A 23,575-nucleotide genomic window follows, 5' to 3' on the forward strand; every position below is an offset into this window, starting at 1 on the left:
GGGCCCAGGGATTTAGCTCAGTGGTTCTGCTGCCTGCCTCGAAAGCACAAGGACCCGAGTTCGATCCCTGGTACCGGAAAAATAAACAAGGAAAAAAGGTACTGGGGCTGGACTCCAGGGCCTCACACATGCTAGGAAAGTGCTCTACCATTAAACTACATCCTCAGCCCCCAATCCCTGGATGATCTGGTCCACAGGTCCAGGGAGAAATAGAGACAAGTGTGTTTTAGAAGCCCTGTAAGTAGTATAAACTATTTCTTCAGAACAAATCCAGTTCTGGTGGCTGAAGGGAGTAAATGAGGGCATTTATTACAATGAGAATATACTCCGGCTTCCCTCCTCAGTTTCCACTAAATGCTACAAACACAAAAAGATAAAGAAATACAGTTTAGGGTGGATACAAACATGACCGCAATCTAAGTCTTTTCGAAAAGCAATGTCATAGTCATGTCAACTCTGATCCACCACAACAATGTAACTTTTTGTTGCTTTATTTTGTAGTGGATATTTTGTAGGCAGCCTAAATTTTGCCTTAAGATTTTTTTTGGAGACAGGGTCTCACTGTGTAGCCCAGGCTGGCCTCCAACTTGTGGCGATCCCTCTGCCTCAGCCTCGAGTGCTGGGATTAGAGGCGTGTAGTACCATATCCAGCTCTACACTATCCTTAAGTAAGAGTGATGAAATAGGAGAAATATAAGCATAATCTAGAAGCAAACACAGATAATAAAAGTGGTAGATACTATACAATTTGGCACAAATTGATAGATAATTGAGATATGAAATAGAAAAGCAAAAATATAAACTATTAAAAGTGAAGATTTACACAAACTCCAAATTATACTGAACACCACACACAAAAATGATGTGCACACTAAATTGTTGCTTCACATCAAGAGGTAACATCCAGCCAGCACACTCTGCCCCTGCTTCACAAATAGTTTTATCAGGTCTAGTCAAAGTACAATGTAATTTGCTCTCCATAACCACTAATTCTACACCTGCACCATCACCAACCCCTGATCAAAGATATTGGGGGAAAAACTGGGTCTGTACTGAACATGTCCTGACTTTTCCCCCTTGTTATTATTTCCTAAACAACACAGTAAAGCAACTATTTTCATGGCATTTACACTGTTAGGTATTATAAATAATCCAGAAGTGGTTAAATTATACAGGAGGGTGTGTACAGCATTATATGTCAATACTGTCTTTTTTATATGAGGGATTTAAGAATCCAAAGGATGTTAACTGTACTCTCTTTTTTTTTTTTTTTGGTACCAGGGATCGAACTTGGATCCTTGTGCTTGCGAGGCAAGCGGCAGAACCACTGAGCTAAATCCCGGCCCAACTGTACTCTCTTAAGAGAAAGGTAGCAGAATTTCAAGCACAGTAAACAGAAATAACTAAAATTTACCTCATTGTCCTGCTTCTCATCCCCAGACATATCATCATCTACATCACTACCTGTGCCTTCAATTGCAAGAATACCATTCCTGATGGAGGGAATCATGTAGAGTTGTTGAATCACAGAATTCATGTAACAAGTAGCACCAGCATTTTTCAGTCCCACAAATCCTTTTGGTGGGCGGGGTCCAACAGGTGGCAGATATTCCCACTCAGTAAGTGCTTCACAAGCTGGGAGAAGGAGAGAGACTTGTAGCATGAACACAACCATCTTGTCCTTTTGAGCTCTATTATATGGACAAAGCACTTCCACCACCCCTCCAGCCACCTAAGGCAGTGATTTCACTTTGCATCCCACCCTCAACACCTCTTAGACAGCAACATGCACTGCTGCAGATTCTTACCCACAAAGCCATATACCCAAGTTTTATATGGTTTCATTTCTGATGGCAGTCTCAGAACAAGTCATACAAGATGGCATAGTGCTGGTACCTATGAGCTAAGTTTGCTTTCATCTTTACTGTTCATTCACTTTTTTTTTTTTTGTACCAGGGATCGAACTCAGGACCTTGCGCTTGTGCAACAGGCGCTGGAACCACTGAGCTAAATCCCCGGCCCGGTTCATTCACTTTTAACATTTTGTACTTTTGTATTTTTTCTAAATGCCTTCAAACTCACTGTGGCATGAAATATACATGCATGAACACATGATGATTTGCTCCTTTTTAAATAATCCTAACACCACCCCAGTTCTGACACCAATCTTTTCTTTTTCACTTCCTAACCAGATTGCAAGTTTCAAAGTCTTTTGAGAATTGTTAATCTCTAGCTACCCTCACTCCCATATAAACCTGGAAATAACATAAATATTATCATTTCTTAGGGGATTAGTTAAGTGAATTATAGTCTACTGAACTGAAAGATATAAAGCCACTAAATAGAATTAGGTAAATACTTATAAGTTGGAGGACAGGGAATAATGACAGATAAAATATATCTTTAGACGGGCTGGGGATTTAGTTCAGTGGCACCGAGCCTGCCTCGCAAGATCAAGGTCCTGAGTTCAATCCCCGGTACTGGAAAAAAAATCTTTAGATTTAGCAATGAAATGGAAGACAAAGTGAAGAATATGTTTGTATTATATATTCCAATCTATGGTAAAGGGCAAAATGAAAAAAGATTTTGTACATAGATTTTGCATACAAAGAGAAGCTGGGAGGACAGATAAAAACTGGTAAAAGTTATAGCTATCAAAAGGAACTGGGGGATTGCAGAAGCATATATTTTAGTGTATATGCTTTAGCAGCTGAAATTTTTCCATGTAAATTACCACTTAACACATAAACCCCTATTAAATTTAAAACAATTTAAAAAAATCATGCTACTATGTAGATTTGATAGAAGAGCTCAAAGTCTAATCTTTTAAGCAATCCGTTTAATTAGAAACACTTAAGATGTTATTTAAAAACCTTACACTCTGAAACACAATGTATCAAAAAAAAATTGCTATGTTCTTTAAAGATTTACCAATCATATTATGTTACTGTGGTTTTCTTTTTTGAATGAAACAGACTGTTGTGTTTCTGTGCATTCTGTTACTGTGTACTGCCCTTACCCTTTGAGCTTCTGTTCAAGACCTGGTGCCTGTACCACATTTTCATGGGCTTAATAGAGGCATTAACTGAACATAAATAGCATGCACCAAAATGGCACCGTCTCACATTCTCATCACCAAAAAACCAAATTTTCTTAAAACTCACGGAAGTAACACTGAAGAACTTTTATTTTTGAGACAGGGTATCGCTATGTAGTTCAGGCTGGCCTTAAATTCACTATGTAGCCCAGGCTGGCCTTGAACTTGTGGGGATCTTCTTGCCTCAGCCTCCTGAATGCTGGGATTACAGGGCATGCATTAACACACCCGGCTGAAGAACTTCTAAGTGAGGGTTTTCTTTTTTTTTCTTTTCTTTGGTACGGGGGATAGAACTCAGAACCTTGTATTTGGAGGCAGGCGTGGCACCTGAGCAAAATCCCCGGCCCCTAAGTGGGGTTTTTTAAATGCATGCAATTTATGTTTTAAATTGCATTTTATTTTGGCTACTTATTGCCCTGAAATTTATGTTTTATTTCAGATTTGAAAAGTTGAAATTTAAATTGCAAATACCCTTACTTATAGAAAAACATTTAACAAACACTTGAAAATTTTTCTACACAAAGCTATCTGCTTATAATGATTTAATTATATATCCATTTCCTAAAAACATTAAACTAGTTGGTGAAAAAACATGACTTGACATTTACTAAAAGAAAAATCTGCGAACAGAATTTGAAACATTAAAATTATTAACCATCACAACTTCAAGTATATTTTAAAATACTTACTAGTTATTGCTGTGCCAATATAATACATTTCAGTCAAAGAATCCACTATCTGTTTGAGATTCCTCACACAGCCAACAGCCAAGGCCACAAGTAACTCAAAACCAGCATTAATTGTAGCTGGTGAACTACAGACTGGGATAGCCTGTTCGGCTGGGAGCTCTCCATTTCTCATATACTGCAGGTAAACATTGGATGCAGGGAAGATGAAATCATCAATTAATTCCTAAAAGTTCAAAAAGAATTGTGTATTAGCAACAATATACTCAGGAAAAGAAAAAAGGATCTCTTGTAAGAAAATAATTTTAAAATTACTTGTTGGAATTTAAAGTCTTATTATATCTCAGAAACCATACTTGGATATTCAAAACACCCCCCCCCCTTTTTGGTACCGGGGATCGAACTCGGGTCCTTGCGCTTGCAAGGCAGGCAGCGGAACCACTGAGCTAAATCCCTGGCCTCCTTTGTTTTTTTTGGAGACAAGATCATGCTGTGTAGTCCAGGATGGCCTTGAACTCACTATGTAGCCCAAGCTAGCCTCAAACTCATGGCAATCTTCCTGCCTCTGCCTCCCGAGTGCTAGGATTACAGGAATGCACCACTAAGTCCTAAAATATCCCATTTTAAGTGCTATTTATTGTAACTAAAACCACACTCATTTGCCACATTAAAAAAACTAAGTATTAGGAGAACTGGCTGTAGCTGGATGTGGTGGCACAAGCCTGTAATCCTAGCACTTGGGAGGTTGAGGCAGATTTCAAGGCCAGCCTGAACTACATACATAGCAAGATCCTATCTCAAAAAACCAACCAATCAACCAAAGACAAGACAGAGAGAGAGAGGGAGAGAGAGAACTGGCTAATAGTACTTATAAAATTTACATTTTAAGAAAGTTTACTCCTTTAATCAAATGTGTATGAAAATAAACCAGCCCCCTTCCCCCAATATTAGGGATTGAACCCTGGGCCTTCACACTTGGTACATTCCCAGCCCTTTAAAAAAATACTTTGAAAGTGCAAGGTCCTGAGTTTGATCCCCAGTACCAAAAAAATTAAATAAATGAAATAAAATAAATAAAAAAATACTTTGGGACAGAGTGTTGCTGAGTCATCCAGGCTAGGTTTAACCGTTCAATCCTCCTGCCTCAGACTCCCAGAGTGCTGGGATTATAGGCATGTGCCACCACTCAGTCTCAAACCAATTCTGAATGAAAATAAAATCCATTAAAATGATACTTTTGGTTTAAGTTACTATACAAGAAGAAACTCATTAAAGAAATGATACATATGATACAGTCATACAAAACAAAGGCTTGCCTCATTTAAATAGTCTAATAATATTTACAAAGTACTTTATACTGAAATTTACATACAATATTTAGTAACATCTCTTGAATAATGTATGGCACAAAAGACTTCATTAACAACAACCAGGCCAGGGATTTAGCTCAGTGGTTCCGCCGCCTGCCTCAGAAGCACAAGAACCTGAGTTCGATTCCCAATACAAAAAAACAAAAAAACAAAAAAACGCCACCACCAGACCACACCACAGAAAATACTACAACGAATCAACAACTGGGACCTCATCTTATTAAAAAGCTTTTGCACAGCAAGAGAAACCACCAACACAGTGGGCAAAAATTTTTACCAGCTACTCAGATAAAGGACTATTATCTAGAATATATAAAGAACTAAAAAAAAAAACAGACCCCCCCCCAAATTTAAAGACCCAATGCAAAAATGGGTATCTGAAAAAGATACTTCTCAGATATAGAATTAGAAATGGTGGGCCGGGGATTTAGCTCAGTGGTTCTGCTGCCTGCTTTGCAAGTGCAAGGTCCTGAGTTTGATCCCTGGTACCAAAAAAAAAAAAGTACAGCATCACTGGTCATTGGAGAGATGTAAATTAAAACAACACTGAGATTCCTTCTCACTCCAGAAAGAATGGCTGCTATCAAGAAATCAACCAACAACAAATGCTGGAGGGACTGTAGACTGGTGCAACCACTGTGGCAATCAGTGTGGAGATTTCGCAAAAAGCTAAAAGTAGAGGTTCCATTTGACCCAGCTATACCTCTTCTGGTATCTTCCCAGAAGAATTAAAAGCATCATACCACAGTGATATATGCACACCCATGTTTATAACAGCACAGTTTGTAACAGCTAAATCTTGGGAACAGCCCAAGGTATTTTGAAGATTTTTTTTCTTTTTTGGTACTGGGGATCAAACTTGGGACCTTGGGAGAAGATTTTTTTATTTATTTACTTACGATACTGGGGATTGAACGCAGGACCTTGCACTTACAAGGCAGATGCAGTGCCACTGAGCTAAATCCCCGGCCCCTTGAACATTAGGTATAACCTTGATAAAGACTTTTTTTTTCTTGTACCGAGGATCGAACTTGGGTCCTTGTGCTTGCTGGGCAGGCGGTGGAACCACTGAGCTAAATCCCCGGCCCCTTGATAAAGATTCTTAAAAAGCACGTTTAAAGAAGGTGAAGATATGATACTATCAATTAATCACAGATTTGATGACATTTAGAAGGATAAGTCTCATTTAGGACCAAGAATGCTGAACTTACTTTAATGAGATTAGCACCTCCTTTTTCACAACCAATATGAAACTTCTTCTCAGGAGTTTGAAAGGCCAGTAACTCTTTTGTTACCCCAAGGTGGCCTTCCAAGATCGTCTCTTCCACACCCGTTTCACCTGTTCTTTTAACATCATCCTACCAAAGGAAAAAAAATGATAAACGTGTAACTTATAAAAGAGGTAAAGGGGAAAGATGGAGCTAGAATAAGACAACAGCTGGGGAGATATGAGGTAATTCCCCTAAACCAGGGATGGCGAACCTTTTAGAGCTTTCAATGATACAAAAACACTCCGCTGCAACATGCGTGCTATAGGTTCACCACCACTGGTCTAAACCTTTCCATTCAAGCAAGTTTGCAAGTTTTCAAAATTTTCTAGAAGCAGGCTTTACAAACTGAAATGATGATCTGAAGGGTAAAACTCTAAATTTCATCAGAAATAAATCCTGTTTTCATGATCAAAAGTGCTAGCCTATCAGATACGTTTTTTTTCTTCAGTATTGGGGATTGAACTCAGGACCTTGAGCTCGAGAGGAAGGCGTGGTGCCACTGAGCTAAATCCCCACCCCCTTATCAGATACATTTTAAATGAAAACAAGATGGGGGGGCAAAAAAACACCCAATAAAATGGAAGGAACCAAACAGCAGAATTCCAGGTCTCAAGCAAAGGATTTTACACTTGTTATGTATTCATTTTGTGACTTGTGAGTTACTAACATCCACCAATGCACTGTATATTCTTTGGTCCATTTGTTACTTTGGAGTTTTCTCTTTAACCAAAATGTTCAAAACTATAAACCACCTATTAATAAAACATTACCAACAATGCTATTAACAAAGTATTAACTGTAACTTACCCTAATTCTTTTAAGCCAATCAATTTCATTATTAAGAAGAACTTCAGCATTGGGTACATTAATATTGCTGTTGTAAGCATAATTAAGAAGGTGCCTTAAGAGAGTGAAGTAGTCCCCTGAATGTTTAGCTCTTTCTTTAGCTGTGCTCTGGAAAGAAAGAACAATATGAATTTTCACGTCCATGATCAGAATCTGCTTTTAAAAAGAATAGATAACTATAATAGGAAATTTTCTAGTTTTTTATCTATTAAAAAAGACTGACCTAATTTTAATGAAAGCTAAAACCAAAATTCATTAATGTCCTTGTTGAACGAATGTATCACACTGGCAAGCATATGAAAAATGTCTCACCCCCAAAACGGTAAAGAGCAGAGTAATGAAGAAAAGCAGAGGCCTGTGTCCCATGCAACATCTGGTGCACATTAAAAAGAACTGCTCCTGTGCCACCTGACGAACAGTTCTGAAACAGAAATGTGTCACATTTAATACATTACACTCATTTTTAAAAGTCTGAACACTGTTCTCCCTTGGCAAGGGGGATGAATAGTGGGGATACAAAAATAACCTCCACTTAAACACTCACACCACCAATACATAACAGATGAGCTTAGGCTGTATGTCGTCCAGGACTATATCCTGAAATTATCGCTCAAAGTTTAAGGGATGCCTTTTTTTTTTTTTTGGTACCGGGGATCGAACTCGGGTCCTTGCGCTTGTGCAGCAGGAGGCAAAACCACTGAGCTAAATCCCCAGCCCCAAGGGATGCCTTCTGACATGCTCTCTCCAAACAGGCTGGAAATGCTACTTGAGATTAAGTGCTTTACAGTAAGTCTTATGCAATCTTTCAGCCTTCCACAGAACTTTAATTCAATTGTGCTTTGGAGCAACAGCTCTGTGGGAATTCTCTTGCAATCAGAGTAAGGGTATTTTTTGCAGGTGGTTCTTTGTATTATGAGTGATTCTGAAAGCATGGTCCTCAGCTCAGCAATAACAGAATCACCTGCGAACTTGTTAGAGAAAAGCCAATTCTCAGGCTCCATCCCAAACCTCTGAAATCAAATTCTAGGTGTGGGGCCCAATAAAAAACCTTTTACATAATTCTGATTGTACCAAAGATTTAAGAACCACTGTATTATTCAGTATTTCCTTCTCCATGATCTCTGGTCTCAATACTGGGAATTTTACCTGATCATTATAGATTTAAAAAATCAATTAAATACTATATAAATCTCACTAGAATAAATATTCCAAGGGGAAGATGACATCCTCTCCTTCCCACTATGCCTCTAGAACCTAGAAGAGTATTTGGCATAAAATTTGTGCTCAAGAACCAGTTACCAAATACATGAATACTATTTTTTTTCTTTTACAGGATGACGGTCTGTCTCCATTAGAAAGTAAGCTCTCCCAGTGTGGGAGCTTTGTTGTGCTGACGCCAGAATTCTAAGCACCTAGAACAATGTCTGACACGTGGAAGAGACTCAACAAAGATCTGCCAACAAAGTATTTGTGTATCTTGCAGATATCACAAACTTGTCTTTGTGCTACCTGCTAAAGAGCTCAGGACTTCCTCTACAACTCAATCATAAAGGACTCGACGGCATACATTAAGCTCCTAAAATTTTTGTGGGGAGTGTTTTAGGGGAACCTAAGTTAAATAAAGTCAGAAGTACCTAATTTTCTGGGGAGAAGATAATTTTACCAGATTTTTAAAGGTATAGGTTACTCCTGCTTTTAAACAAGTAGGGTGCATAGCCCAAATAAAATTGGGGAATCTATGCAGAGTTGGTTGTTGCTTGTCAGTTCCTCACAAAACATACCTAAGCATATCATTTCCACACTGCTTCATAGAAACACATTTTTTGTCTTTCTTTACAATATGTCCAGAACCTGATCATTTTTTAATCACTCCTGCTACTGCCAGTTTTAACCATTGTCATCTTTTATTTGGATCAATGGAATAGTTCAGCTGCTTTTCTTTTCTTGGTACAGGGGATCAAACTCGGGTCCTTACGCTTGCAAGGCAGGCGGCGGAACCACTGAGCTAAATCTCTGGCTCTTAGCTGCTTTTCTTAATACTTTAGAGCAGTGGTGGGAAACCATTGGCACAAAAGTGTTACTTGTTTTTAAGACAAAAGATATTAATGCATGAATTTTTTAAAACTAAAACTTCAGTATTCAGGTTTAAGTGCAGTGTTGACACTTTCTGATAAGTAAGTAGGTTTTGGGTTGCGGTTTGGGCACTTGTCTCTAAAAGGTTTGCCATCACTGCCCTAGAACCTACATTCCACACAGTAAACACAGAGCGTATCATTTGAAGGTCATCTTACCTGAGAAGCTTTCTTTGACTACTCTGGATAAAAATGAACTCCACTGACCCCTGCCCCACCTGATATAAAGTACTTGATAAACATTTACCAAATAAATGAGATTGCCCACCTTGCTGAAATCTAGTATTACTTGGATCTCAGCGTTACAGGCCTTCTGTCAAACTGACTCTCACTAAGCTCTTTACAGGGTTATCTTTACTCCTCTACATATCATATCAGAGTCCTTGGCTCAGCTCTGAAAGTAGTTCCCAGGAGTGGCCAAGTCAAATGACTTTGTGGACCACAGAGGTAGCATAAGTGAGTTAAGCAGGAAGGCTACAAAGCACCAGAAAAACATGCCTAAAGGAATTCAGACACTGTGACTTATTTATCAGTGTTATGACGTGGAAGAATTTAACAGAGATCTAGGAACCTTGCTAGTCTAGGGATAAGGAAAAGTTACTGGAAAACAAGGCATTTAAATTGAAACTTATGAGTAGATGTAGGGGTCAAATTGTGGAGTGCTTATAAGGCAAATTTAAATGTTTGGATTTAATTCAAAGGTAATGGGAAGGCCTAGAAAGATTTTAAGCAGGAAAGCAACAGATTCATGTTTTGTACAGATCACTCTGCCTGCAGTGTGGTTAACAGGTTAGGGGGATACAACACCAGGAGTACGAAGGTAACAGACACTGTAGCTGTCCAGGCAATGGGTTTTGGTTGCTTAGCTAGGGCAGTATGAGAGGAGGAAAGCAGTGAGGGTGAGGGAGGGAGAATACTGGCTATATTTCTCTTTCCTTTTTATTTTCTGGTGGTGCTGGGGGATGGAACTCAGGGCTTTATGTATGCTAGGCAAGTGCCCTACACCTCTAGCACCCCATGTTACATTATTATGCACATTTAAACCCTACTCGAACATCAACTCACATGCTACATCCTACATAAAACTTTCACTCCTGCCAGATAAAAAGTAACCTACTTGTCTCCCAATTCCCAAAATACTTTACTTTTAAGGCACCAAGTTCTGTCTCAAAGTTCCTTATCAGACAGTGCCTTGCACTGAGCTACACCCCCAGCCTGACTTTGGATTTTTAACTGCCAAGCACATAGTGGGGATGCACATATTTGCCAGAAAGTCAAGGTTCAACAGGCAGCAAACCTTGTTTGAGTCTTAGTTTTAGCATTCTACAAGGCTATGAACTTGTCAGTTAATTTCAACAGTTTCAGCTTCATCAGTAGAGCTCACCCTCCAGCACAGTGGGAGTTGAACACAGGGGCCTGTGCATGCTAAGCACCCACTCTAACACTGCACTATACTCTCAGCCCAAAGTCTATTTTTTCTTAAGTTGGTATAGAAATTAAGTGAAAAATGCTTTGTAAATACCATATTGGTTGTAATATGACTATTCAAGTATAAACTGAGATATTTGTGTGTGTAGGTTCACAAGGCTATATTTGAAATGCTTGGGACCAGATGTATAAAGGGATGCAGATTTTAGAAAGTTAACGCCAAAGTTGCTGCCAAATTTTTATGATCTTGAAATAAGGAATTTTATATCTACAGTATAATTTGAGAATCATAAATAAAGCTATTTTTTCAAAAAGTTTCAGATTTTGGAACAGTTAAGACTTTTGGATTAGGGATGCTTAAACAGTAAAGTCTATGCAAATATTCCACAATCTGACAGATCTCAAAATCTGAAACATTTCTGGTCCCAAAGCACTACGGCTAAGGGACACTCAACCTGTAATAAGGAACAAATCAGATACCTAGAGCTCACAAAACCCCTAACTTTAAGAACATTTCCTTTCTTACTGCAGACAAAACACAGACATGAGATGAAGTGCTATCTATAGCACTTTTCCTTATTATGTGCATGTTTTAGGCAAGAGGGGCAAAAAATAGTTCTAATTTATATAAGGGAATATTTATAAATGCTAGAGGGCAGAAAATCTGCTAAACCAAGTTCTTTCTTATTAGCCTAAGAAGTAAAACATGTTCCTAATTTTAAGGATTTAAAAAATCAACACAGAGTAAGAATTTGCTATTGCAGGTTGAAATACCATTGGACAATCATCTTCCCTCTCTTCACCATCCAAATGCATTAAATCAAATTAGACTCACTCAATCTCTCTCTTGAACATACATAGCTATCCAACCATGAGAAGGTCTCCTAAAGGAGGCACCCCCCCATTTCCAGGATCCTTGTTAAAAGGAGCTTCTGAATAGGCTATGCTGGATGCCTTCAAAGAAATTACCCAAGGAACTTAAAATAGCAAATACTCCTACTTGAGACTCCACTACATCACTTCCGAACACCTTTGGTGGTGGGCAAGTTGAACCTATTGCACCTTTGCACTGAGCTACATTCCCAGCCTTAAATACCCGCCCCCCTTACATATAAATAAAAAATTCTGACATAAGGTCTCACTAAATCACTAAGTTGGCCAGGATTGAACTTGCAATCCTCCTGCTTCAACCTTCCAAGTAGCTAGGATTACAAACTTAAGCCACATGATCAGCTAACTATGTACATTCTGAAAGCGTGCTTTATCATTAGACTTCATTTCAGCCAATTGCTTATTTTGACTTTACACTAAACTTTCACCAATTTTTATTGTTGAATGGCATGTGATAAGATACGGCAAACTTTTTTAAAAAAAACAATGCATATACAACAGATTAATTACATATAACAGTAACACTAATCAGTCTAAAAAGTTAAAAGTAAATATGAAGGTCAGATTGACATATAAGGACAGAAACCAACATTTTCTACAAATCTGACTTGCACAAAAAGAATCTTTAAACAAAATCACTGTCGCTGATTAATTGCTCTTGAAATGAAAACAAAGGCTTTATAATTGATCTCTATTCTAGTATAAAATGCAAGTTTCTACAGTAACGGTCTCATAACTCTCACATCAAATTAGACTCAAGAAAACCTGGAATCTAGGAATCTAATACAGAAGCCAATGTCTTAGTTAAATCTTTTAACTCAGATTTTTAAAAAATGGGAATACATATACATCCTAGGTGACACAATTTTACAAGTAGAAAACTTACCACTTTGGAGAAATAATGTTAGCATTTTACAAAACCTAAAATCAAATTTAGGTTAAGCATAACACTGTTAAAATTTTCCTCAACACCAATGTGATAGAGAATAATTATGTGATTTATGAGATCCATTGTGGAAGCATAAATCAATTAATTTCTCCTTACAAAAATAAGATTAAGTTTTTTTTTTCTTTTTTGGTACAGGGAATTGAACTCGGGACCTTGCACTTGTGAGGCAGGCCTTGGAACCACTGAGCTAAATCCCCAGCCCTAAGATTGTTTCTTAAAATTAAAAAAGATGCTTACTTGCTGTGACAGTGCAACAGTAAGTCAATAATGAATGTCTGCCAAGCCTTTTCTTTACTGAGAGCATCCAAGGCTGTTGGAATCAAAGCAAAACACAATGTCATCACTTCCAACGCTTCACAGCAGACTTGTTCATCTTCCAAGTCCAGCTCATTGCCTGCATTGGTCTGTAAAATTATAATTGGAAACATATTACCAAGAAAAGCATTTAAGAAAAATTATCTCAGGTGACTTTAAGTTAGTGCAAACCACATAGCCTCAATTGCCTTACCTGTAATTCTTCAGGCCTCTCTGAAATAGTGTGGAAACAACTATAATAGAAAATGAAGTCTAACTCCAGAATTTTGCTATATTCCAGAAAGGGCTGAAAGAGCACATTGAGCATACCATCGACTTCTTTCTCCTTCATGCTCCTAGAGACCCTCTGAGTTGTGTACTTCTGTACGAATGACCATTCCTTTCCCAAGAAACACTCCAGAGCCAGGTGTGGTGGTGCATGCCTAGATTCCCAGCACTTGGGAGGCTGAGGCAGGAGGATTGAGCCCAGCCCGGGCTACAGAGTGAGTTTAACCCAGCCTGAACTACATAGCAAGACCCTGTCTCAGAAAAAAATCTGAAAGAACCACTCTAGTACCTAAAGGTACTTTTGACTAATTTCATTATCTAGCTTGTCTACTAAGTCTATTTATCAAGATCAACTGTCTTGGACAATAGTTCAGGAAGGCTTTGAAAGATTCATAAAGCCTAAAATATTCCAATGTGACTTTACTCATTAAAAAGTAATAACTATAATAGCACATGGTTGGCACAGAATAGGCATTCAATTATTTGCTGAATGAATCCCAAGACTGTACCAGACAGATATGATGGGATACCATGAGTTTGAGGCCAGCCTGAAATACATGAGACTTTGTCTCAAAAGAAAAAAAAAAAAGCCTCATGGAAGATTTTTAAGTAATTTGCTGGTCCTCAACTCATGGTGATCCTCCTGTCTGGCTCAAAGTAAAATTTTAGCTGGGCGTGGTGGCACATGCCTATAATCCCAGCACTTGGGAGGCTGAGGCAGGAGGATCTCTCCAAGTTCAAGGCTACCCTGGGCTACAAAGTGAATTCAGGGTCAGTATGAACTACATGTTAAAACCCTGTCTCAAAAACAAAAAATCAAAGTAAAATTTTACTACATTCCGAAGTATAAGTATAGCTACCAATTAATTTTCAACTGGGTTGGGGATTTAGCCCAGTGGCATTGTGCCTGGCTCGCAAGCACAAGGTCCTGAGTTTGATCCCAGTACCGAAAAAAAAAAATTTAATTTTCAAACATATAGATGTGTGGTTGAATATTTAAAGATAGCAGTAAGCATAGTTAGCCACATAACACAATTAAGCAACACTTATTGAAAAAGAAATATATTTGTCACAATGCTTACCTTCTCATAAATTTTAGTGATTTCTTCATTTGGGCTAAAAACTAGCTGTAATGCCCCACATCCTGATGACCAGATAATTTTCTGTATCGCTCTAATCACACAAATATCAGGCATGTATCTTGAAGCCTGTAAGATGAGTAATTAAAAATGTTGATAGAATATTAGAGTGGAATAATGACTAGAAAAATTAAAATGTTTCTTCTTGTAAAAAAAAAAGTACTCTTGTCTTTTTAGGTTCCCAAGTTGCCCTTGTTGTCCCCCCCCCCCCCCCCGCTTTTCTTTTTGCTTAAACAGCAATACCACAAAGTATGCTCTCCAAGTTAGTACCTGGCCATGCACTATTTTCATACATTACATTTTTTAGGGCTACAAACACAACAACCATTCCACTCTTTGTTTCCTAACCAAGAGAAATGAAATCCTATGTCAACACAAACACATGTATAAAATGTTCACAGCAGCTTTATTCTCAACGGAAAGGAGGAATAATCTAAGTATACAGAGGAACAAAATTAAAGACTATTCATAATGGGACACTAGGGGAGTCGGGGATTTAGCTCAGTGGTTCCATCACCTGCCCTGCAAGCGGAAGGTCCCAAGTTCGATCCCCGGTACCATCCCCCCCAAAATGGGGAACATAATGGGACACTATTCAGCAATAAAAAGGAATGAACTGATACCCACATGGGTAATTCTCTAGGTCATTATTCCTTTTTGGGAGGGTACCAGGGATCAAACTCGGGACCTTGCGCTTGCAAGGCAGGCAGTGGAACCACTGAGCTAAATAAATCACCGCTCCTAGGTCATTATTCTTAGTGAAAGAAGTCAGACACAAAAGAACACACAGTATGATCCATCTGTATAAAATTCTAGAAAATGCAAATTCCTCTACAGGGACAGCAAGATCCAGTTACCTGGAGCTGGAGGGAAGAATAGACTGCAATGGGGCATAAGGAAAAAGTGATAGAAATATTCTGCAACTTAGGGTTCCATGTGCAAAGGCCCTGGGTTTGAGTGGCAGAACCACCAAAAAAAAAAAAATTTTGTGCAGTGGTTTCACATGTGATTTGTCAGAATTCACTGAACTTTGTATTTCAGATGAAGGATGCTGATTATTATACATACAGTTGATGAAAAACAAAGTGGTGGGCCGGGGATTTGGCTCAGTGGTTCCGCTGCCTGCCTCGCAAGCACAAGATCCTGAGTTCGATCCCAGGTACCAAAAAACAAAAAAAACAAAAAACAAACCACAAAGTGGTAGTGCTAATAAATTAAACTGATGTTAAGGGAACTCTATTTAGGCTGAGATAGTAAAAGGAGTTGAGACAAATTAAACCTGTCCTTATAATAACCTTTACAATATAACATAAAACATTTTATATCTGTGTACATCTATAAAACTCGTAAAACTAACCTCATCAGATATCTGCTGAGCAAGACGAACTGACACATTTCTAAGCATACACTCAGATGACGGGTTAGGAATGCTCTGAAGGGCACTTTGTAGCACCACTGCTTGATCATGAGTAACTTGATTGACCTGGAAAAAGTTAAGCATTTTATATTAGTAAGTATCTTGTGCAGTGGAGTGTCATGTGTCTTTCTCAACCCCCCATCCTAGATCAATCCAACTTGTGTCTCTACCTCTGGGCTTAGCTTAACTTGCAAGGAATAAATGATAAACTGAATAGACTGGGTTCAACTTTACCTAGAGACTTGCTAAAGTATTGCACATCTTTTACATACGTGTCCCTGAGAAGATCCTGCTTATATTCCCCATCAAGTTCTGCTTTGAAAAGGAAAAAAATAAAAAAGAACAGGGCTAACATAAGAAAGGTAGTGGTGTTTTTATTTAATACAAGCAAGATTTTAAGTTTATGAGAAACAACAGATAAAGATATTCCAATACTGTATTACTAATTTTACATTTAGTTTCCTACTGACTGTGAGCTCCTTCTGACTAGAAGCTATTATGTACCTCGCCATCCACAGTCACTAAGCACTGCAGGGAAGGTAAAACAGGGCTGCCAGGATTATTTTTTGTGTATTTCACTAAGCACTGCACCTGTGTCAGGGATCATGAATAAAATCTCTTTTTATCTTAACAAGAAGCCACCTTTTAAAAAAATCTAATACAGACAAGTGTGGTAGCACAGGGCTGTAATCCCGGCACTTGGGAGGCTGCAGCAAGGATTGCTGTAAGTTCGAGGCCAGCCTGGACTACACAGTGAGTTCAAGGCCAGCCTGAACTACATAGTGAGACCATGTCTCATAAACAAACAAATTTTAAAAATCCTAACAAAATGGACCCTCGATTAAAAAAATATATATAAAAGAAGTCATTTTTACACACCTTCATGTCCCCAGGGCTTTCACATCAAACTATATCCCTGGTCTTGTTTAAAAATTTTAGATTTTGAGACAGGGTCTAAGTTGCCTAGACTGGGCTTGAACTTGCAATTCTTCTTTCTGCTTTAGCCTCCTGAGTAGTTAGGATTACAGGGGTATGCCACTGGGCCTGGCTATAAAACTATTTAACTAGAGCCCTCATCTCAATGAAATTCAATTTCGCAACAGGCGGTGAAACCACTGAGCTAAATCCCCAGCCCATCAATGAAATTCAATTTCAATCTGATTAAAGAGCCATCTCAAGATTGTTTTCAGGCAAATCCTGCATATATAATTTTTATCCATAACTATTTCACCAATTATTTTATCAACATTCCAATCTCCTTCAATTAAGACCTAAGTCATTTCTAAAGGGGAAAATCGCCAGCCCTGAAACTTTCATCTTCTATCAGTAACTTAGCAAGACTACCACTTGGGTGGGGGTGTGGGGGTGTGTGTGTGTGCGCGTGTGTCTCACTTTGTAGTTCAGGCTGGCCTTAAACTCACAGCAACCCTGCCTCAGCCTCTCAAGTACTGGAATTACAGGCTTGCACCACCACTCCCAGCAGCATTTTCACTTTTAATAAAGGAAAACTAAAACAAGGTACTCCCTAGAAAGGATCTTTCAACATTTTCAGCCAACCTTGAACTCTACACTGAAAGAGTTGCTGAGAAGCTTAACCTTAAAAGTTACTTAGCATAAAAAAGACTGTTTGAAAGTCTGCATTACCGGTGTCATGGGATTCACGCCTTCTACACCTGGCTGACAAGCTTCTGCCACGGCCCGAACGTGGCCATAGCCAATGGCAGTTAGGAACAGTTTGGCTATTTTAAGAGCATTGAGGTAGGCACCCCTTCGAGTTTCCATATCTGCATTTGGTAGGAAGTTATTTCTGGTTAGCATACTCAGGACAAGGGGTAGGCCACCACTTTTCAAGAAGTGAAACTGAAAATCAGAGGAATCATCTGCCAGAGGTGCACCAGCAGGCATTAACAAGGCATAGACTACCTGGAAGAAAAAAAGGAGGGAGGAAGTACTGTATTAAAAGGTCTTTAAAAAGTAATTTTTTTTTTGTATCTCGCTGTATAGTTCAGGCTGGCCTTGAACTTGCTATGTAGTCCAGGCTGGCCTCGAACTCCTGGCACTTCTCCTGCCTCAGTTTCCCAAGTTCTGGGATTACTGGCCTGCACCAACATGCCCAAAAGTAACGTAATTAACTTCTATTTTGCCCTAGCATCACTGCTAAAAAATTCGAGATCATTTAAAACCATCTCATTACAATTTTATCCATGTTCTTCACATAAACACATAAAAGATCAAATTTTAAAAGCATGGAATAAACTCAAAAGGCGAAAAACCAACCTCTGTTAGGTATAGCACTTGTGAGGCTGAAGGACCAAAGAAAAGCGAGTCAAGAGATGGGCTAAGGCTGCTTTCTCCAAGTTTGGCATGGTCTAAACAAATAGCTCTTAATTTTTCTATTGTTGTGCTATCTGAAAGAGAGACATGGTTGGAAAGAAAACATAATAATTCATTTGTTCATAATATTTCACTTCTGATATTTTTAAGATTTTTTTTTAAGACTACTTTAAAATGAAATAACAATTTGAGTTTTAAGCCCAAACTTTGTAAGATATAATGAGACCTGGATTGATTTAAAAAAGAAGCAACCAGGGCCTCCTACTCAGTCAGCCTAAGCACAAGGGGAGCAGTTTCCCACATGCAGGCCTCCTGTCAACATACCATCCTCCACCCTGGGAGACTGAAAAAAAAAAAATACACTTAGAAACCAAGTAGCTCTCATTGAAAATAACAACAAACAAATTACAAGTTCTTCCAATTTCTCTCTTTTGAATCCCTGACACTATATTAACTAGCTTGCTTCACTGAAACTAGTATCCAAGAAATTGAACCCTAAAAAGCAAACAAAGAAAATATAGTCCATAACGTTTATGTCAAAGTAAGCAGAACTGAGTTGTATTATTATTATTTTTGGAAGAGGGGATCCAACACGGGACCTTGCACTTGCGAGGCAGGTGGAGGCACCATCGAGCTAAATCCCCGGCCCCAGGATAAACTAATTTTATAGGCCTGGAGATAGCAGTCATATAAAGTATTTATAATAAAATACTTGTGAATATCTTCATGTCAGTAGCCATCTCCTCCATGACTTTTACTGATGATTAAAATGACATTGTCATCCTGCCAATTTAATTCCTCTTCCCCAGCATTTAGACACCCCCTACACTTTTTTTATATTAAAGATCCTAGCAGCTAAATCTTATTTTCATCATGAAAATCTAGTAAGCACAAAGAACTAGGACCTAAAAAGTCCAATCTTGACATACATTGCCAAATTACTCCCTAAAGAGAAATCAATTCCTTTATTTGAATGTATCTTGCTTGGTTTCAAAATATTCTGAATGGAGGATGGCACTAAAAGGGTATAGGAGAAAAGAAGAGTTTAAGAAAAGGTAGCAGTGAATTCTAAGCAAATCATTTAATGGTCTTGGATTATAGTCCATTTAGCTGAGGAGCCTGAACCAAATGTCATTTAGCCACCATTCCAGTTCTTGCATTTGTGCATATAAATGATTTTTGGCCCATATATGCTCATTTTACCATAAAGTATGAAAGATAAGAGAAAAATTTAAACCACCCATAATCCTATCATCCAGGGGTAATTATAATTTAGGCTATTTCTGGTCTTGCAAAACATTCTGTTTCATAAAGCAATATATACTTTGTTTTGAAAATCAATATATACTTGCTCAATATTGAACAAGACTCTTGTTTCCCAGCTGCATGTAGAGAAAGGACACAGGAGCTTTAAGTCTAGTGTAAGTTATATACATTTATGCACAAACATTAAACAATTGTCTAAATGTTCCACAGCTACTTTACTACACTCAGAAACAAAATTTAAAGCCACTTCTCTCTCTCTCTCTGAAGCAGGCCTCTTGCTATGTTGCCTGGGCCGTTGTTGAACTCCTGGGCTCAAGAGATCCTCCTGGCTCAGTTCCTGGGTAGTGGGGACCACAGGTGCGCACCACCACACCTGTTTTTCTTATACAATTTTGTGGTGTGTGTGTATAACAATCACAGTGACAGAGTGGGTTAACATTTGTTAAACCCTAAGCACCAGTCACCAGGGTAAAGATTTCTCATACTTCACCTCATTTAATTCCCATAATTCTATGAGAAAGTTATTATTACCCTGATAAGGAAGCTCAGAAATACTCAGTATAACTAAGGCTACATAGTAGCAACTAGAAGCAGGATTAGAACTCAAGCTCCCTTAAGTCCAAAGCCTATAATAATTTTTCTACTGTACTAAGAATCATTACTGGCTTTTCCAAATTTAGGTACATACTATACTTTGTATAAAATCTGAAAAAAAACACCCTCTGAAATTTCCTGCCTGATGTTCTTTTTTTTTAAAGGAAGAGCTCACTTTTGCCACCTGGTGGTATTAAACTCAAATCACAAGATCAAAGATTCCGTAGTGGATTTAAAATCTTGTAATGGTTCAATCTGCATATATAAAGCAACAACTGTAACTGAGATACAAGTGAATGAAACATACAAACTCTAAACAATACAACAGATCAAGATCAAATAAAATGAGACGACTTAACTGAGATATTCATGTAAAATGATTCTGTCCCACAGGAATCAGAAAAGAAAGGTTAACAAGATGTTTACTTCAGAAAAAGATGGTAATAGAAGAGAAGCCCAAGACAGTTTTAAAAATTACCTGGGTCAATTAAATATATTGAACTGTCATGGCAATGTAACCCTAAACTCTATTAAAATGAGAATGAACATGAAGATATATAAACTCAGAAGGACATTAAAAAAACAAGGAAGATGGAAAAGGGGCGCCTAAAAATCAGCATCTCAATCACAGAAAAGTCCTTAGAAACAACCACCTGGGTAAGATACAGATGAAATCAAAAGCCTATATAAACAGTTTCATGTTACCAATCTCTTCCAAACAGATTGGTCATGACTCAATGAATGAAATAACCCATGGGTAAAGAGTGAGAGAGAATACAGCTGGTGCAGTGGTGCTCCCCTGTAATCCCAGCACTGAGGAAGGCCAAGGCAGTAGAATCACAAGTCTGAGTCCAGCCTGGCCAATTAAGACTGTTTCAAAATAATTTTTTTTCTTTTAAAAAGGGCTGGGGAGATGGCTCAGTGACAGAGCAATCTCCCCTCAGTTTGATCACCAGTACCAAAAAACCCCAAAAAACCCAAAACACAGAAAAAGTGAGAACACATAACTAGAGAGAAAACAAAGCACTATCTTATAGTAGAATGGCAGTTAACAGATGTAAAAGGTATGAAGAACTTTAAAACCTGATTTAAGCCATAATCACAATAAAATGACAAAACTAGTATGATTAAAAAAAAATTCTAGGGCTGGGGATTTAGCTTAATGGTTCCGCAGCCTGCCTCGAAAGCGTAAGGACCTGAGTTTGATCCCTGGAACCAAAAAAAAAATATCTATGAACAAGGTCTAAAAAATTTTATACTAGAATGAATGAGGGTAAAAGTCAATAGAAGAGCTGTAACAATTTAAGGAAATCACTGTCAAGGTGGGATAAAGTTAATGAGACAAAGAGAAAGTTAAATTAGGGGCCAGGGATTTAGCTCAGTGGCACCACGCCTGCCTTGCAAGCGCAAGGTCCTGAGTTCGATCCCCAGTACCCCCCCCAAAATGAGAAAGTTAAATTAGACCTAGTAGATTCAACACAAAATTCAAGACCTTTGAAAGGCATACAAAAAAGCATAACCCCAACAAAAATCTAACCCCCCTTGCCCTCAATGCCCAGACTCACTGAACATCTACCACAAAGGAGACCTAACTCCACCAAGACATATCATGAACTTTCGAAGCTAAAGGATTAAAAAATTTTTTTTCAAAAACAAATATTACATATACAGGAACAGAAACTAAGATGTCTGGTCATCTACCAGCAACACCATGAGGTAGGAAGAATAAATTTTCAACCTAGAATTCTACACCCAAACTACAACTCAAATGTGAGGATTTGGCTGTTTCAGGAAGCTAGGTCTCAAAATCATACACCTTCCACACAGGCTTTCTACCTACCTACAGGAAGGTGTACTTCAACAAAATAAGACAGCACCTCAAGAATGCCCCAACATTCACCAGAAAATATAGTGCCAATACAGGAAACTTACAGAAAGTTCCCAAATGAGAACTGTGTGGCAGACAACCACCAGGAGAAGAGGAAGAGTTTCAGGATAACAATGGAGGCGATGGACTATAAAATGTTCAAAATAATGGAAAAATTTTTGAGAAGTTATTATAAGGCATGTGGGAAGGATAAAAGATAGGCTTATAGCTGGGCAGGTGTGGTGGCCCATGCCTGTAATCCCAGCACTCAGGAGGCTGAGGGAGGAGGATCACCCTGAGTTTGAAGCCAGCCTGGGCTAGTGAGTTCAAGGCCACCCTAAACTACACAGTGAGACCCTGTCTCAAGAGAAGATAGGTATAAAGAAAATAAAAAAGGAGACATTATTAAACCCAGGATAAAAACTATCAGAAATCTAGAGAACTACTTTTCACTATCTTGAAAATGTAAATGTTCAATACAGATTTAAGCAAAGAGCAGATGTGGGAATAGGTTACTTTCACCTACACAGTAGAAAAGCAGTATACATCTAAAAGTGAAAAATAACTGTTTACAGATATAACTGTATATACATATATAAGAATAAAAGCTAAGGTTGAAAGTGGTCATTTCTAAGGAATAAAAAGAATGCTATAGCTGATACATGATCCAAATTATAGGATAGGTATAGGCAAATATTTTCTGTAAAGGGCCAAAGACTTAAGTATTTTAAGTTTGTGGGCTAGACAATCTCTGCCACAACTACTGAGCTCTCGTGTTACAAGACAAAAGTGGTACACAATGAATAAATGGCTGGATACCAATAAAACTTAAGATTACAGACACTATAAAAATTGTTTTGTACCAGGGATTGAACTCAGGACCTTGCGAGGCAGGCAGTGGAACCACTGAGCTAAATTCCTGGCCCCTAAAATTTAAATTTCTGTAATTTTCATGTGTCACAAAATAGTCTCTCTTTTTTTTTTTTGTCACTTAAAAATTTCAGAAACCATCCTTAGGTGTTGGGCTTGGATAGTGTAGAAAACCGGTGTTGAGGCCAGGGATTTAGCTCAGTGGTTTCGCCACCTGCTGTGCGAGCACAAGGACCCAAGTTCAAACCCTGGTACTAAAAAAAAACAAAAACAAAACCAAACAAAAAAACGGAAAACAGGTGTTCAGCTAGATTTGACCTATGGGCTGTAGTCTGCCAATCCTCGTTACATACTTTATTTAGAAAAAGTATTTGCCAATATATTCCTCTGTGAGTAGGTAAAAATTCTTACCTGGTGGCATAAGTTTCATAAGCACTCTTGCTCCATCTCTAAGAGGTGGCATATTTAGGCTGCTACCTAAGTCTGCAACTTGCCAAAGGAAAGAGATGTATCTGGGATGCAGTGACATTATCTAGAATACAAAATACACAAAATGATCACCTGTAAATTATCACAAAAAAGGTCCCTCAAATACATTTTGTTAATTTACATACTCTCTTATGTTATTTCAACTCTCTGAAATGGTTGGCCTTCCCCATCATCTCATTTTTACAAATCCTTCATGATGCAGAATGAACACATCATCCAAGACACCTCTAGTTACTTCTCTGTGATCGTTCTCTACTGTTCTATTAAATTATTTCTCTCATACATACAAGTTATACTCCAGACATACAAAAAGCTCCCATGGCCACTACTAAGTTCCCAATCCAACT

The 23,575-nt window shown here is 38.3% G+C and overlaps 1 protein-coding gene across 5 annotated transcripts in view; it reads right to left on the reverse strand.

Moving 5' to 3' along the window:
* Usp9x (ubiquitin specific peptidase 9 X-linked) overlaps positions 1-23,575 on the reverse strand; it is a 122,895-nt gene that overhangs the window by 28,431 nt on the left and 70,889 nt on the right. For all 5 annotated transcript variants that reach the window (XM_087189846.1, XM_004850015.4, XM_004850014.4 and 2 more), the window contains exons 21-31: positions 23,151-23,271; positions 18,086-18,216; positions 17,453-17,731; positions 15,749-15,874; positions 14,335-14,460; positions 12,908-13,074; positions 7,583-7,691; positions 7,232-7,378; positions 6,365-6,511; positions 3,787-4,009; positions 1,415-1,635 (exon numbers count right to left, since the gene is read on the reverse strand). In XM_087189846.1, coding sequence (XP_087045972.1) covers positions 1,415-1,635; positions 3,787-4,009; positions 6,365-6,511; positions 7,232-7,378; positions 7,583-7,691; positions 12,908-13,074; positions 14,335-14,460; positions 15,749-15,874; positions 17,453-17,731; positions 18,086-18,216; positions 23,151-23,271 — 1,797 coding nt within the window. The remainder of the gene's footprint in view (positions 1-1,414; positions 1,636-3,786; positions 4,010-6,364; positions 6,512-7,231; positions 7,379-7,582; positions 7,692-12,907; positions 13,075-14,334; positions 14,461-15,748; positions 15,875-17,452; positions 17,732-18,085; positions 18,217-23,150; positions 23,272-23,575) is intronic.

Source organism: Heterocephalus glaber, unplaced genomic scaffold (genome assembly GCF_053883595.1).
Source record: "Heterocephalus glaber isolate CG9 unplaced genomic scaffold, H.glaber_assembly_v1.0 deba00001547, whole genome shotgun sequence".
NCBI lineage: Eukaryota > Metazoa > Chordata > Mammalia > Rodentia > Bathyergidae > Heterocephalus > Heterocephalus glaber.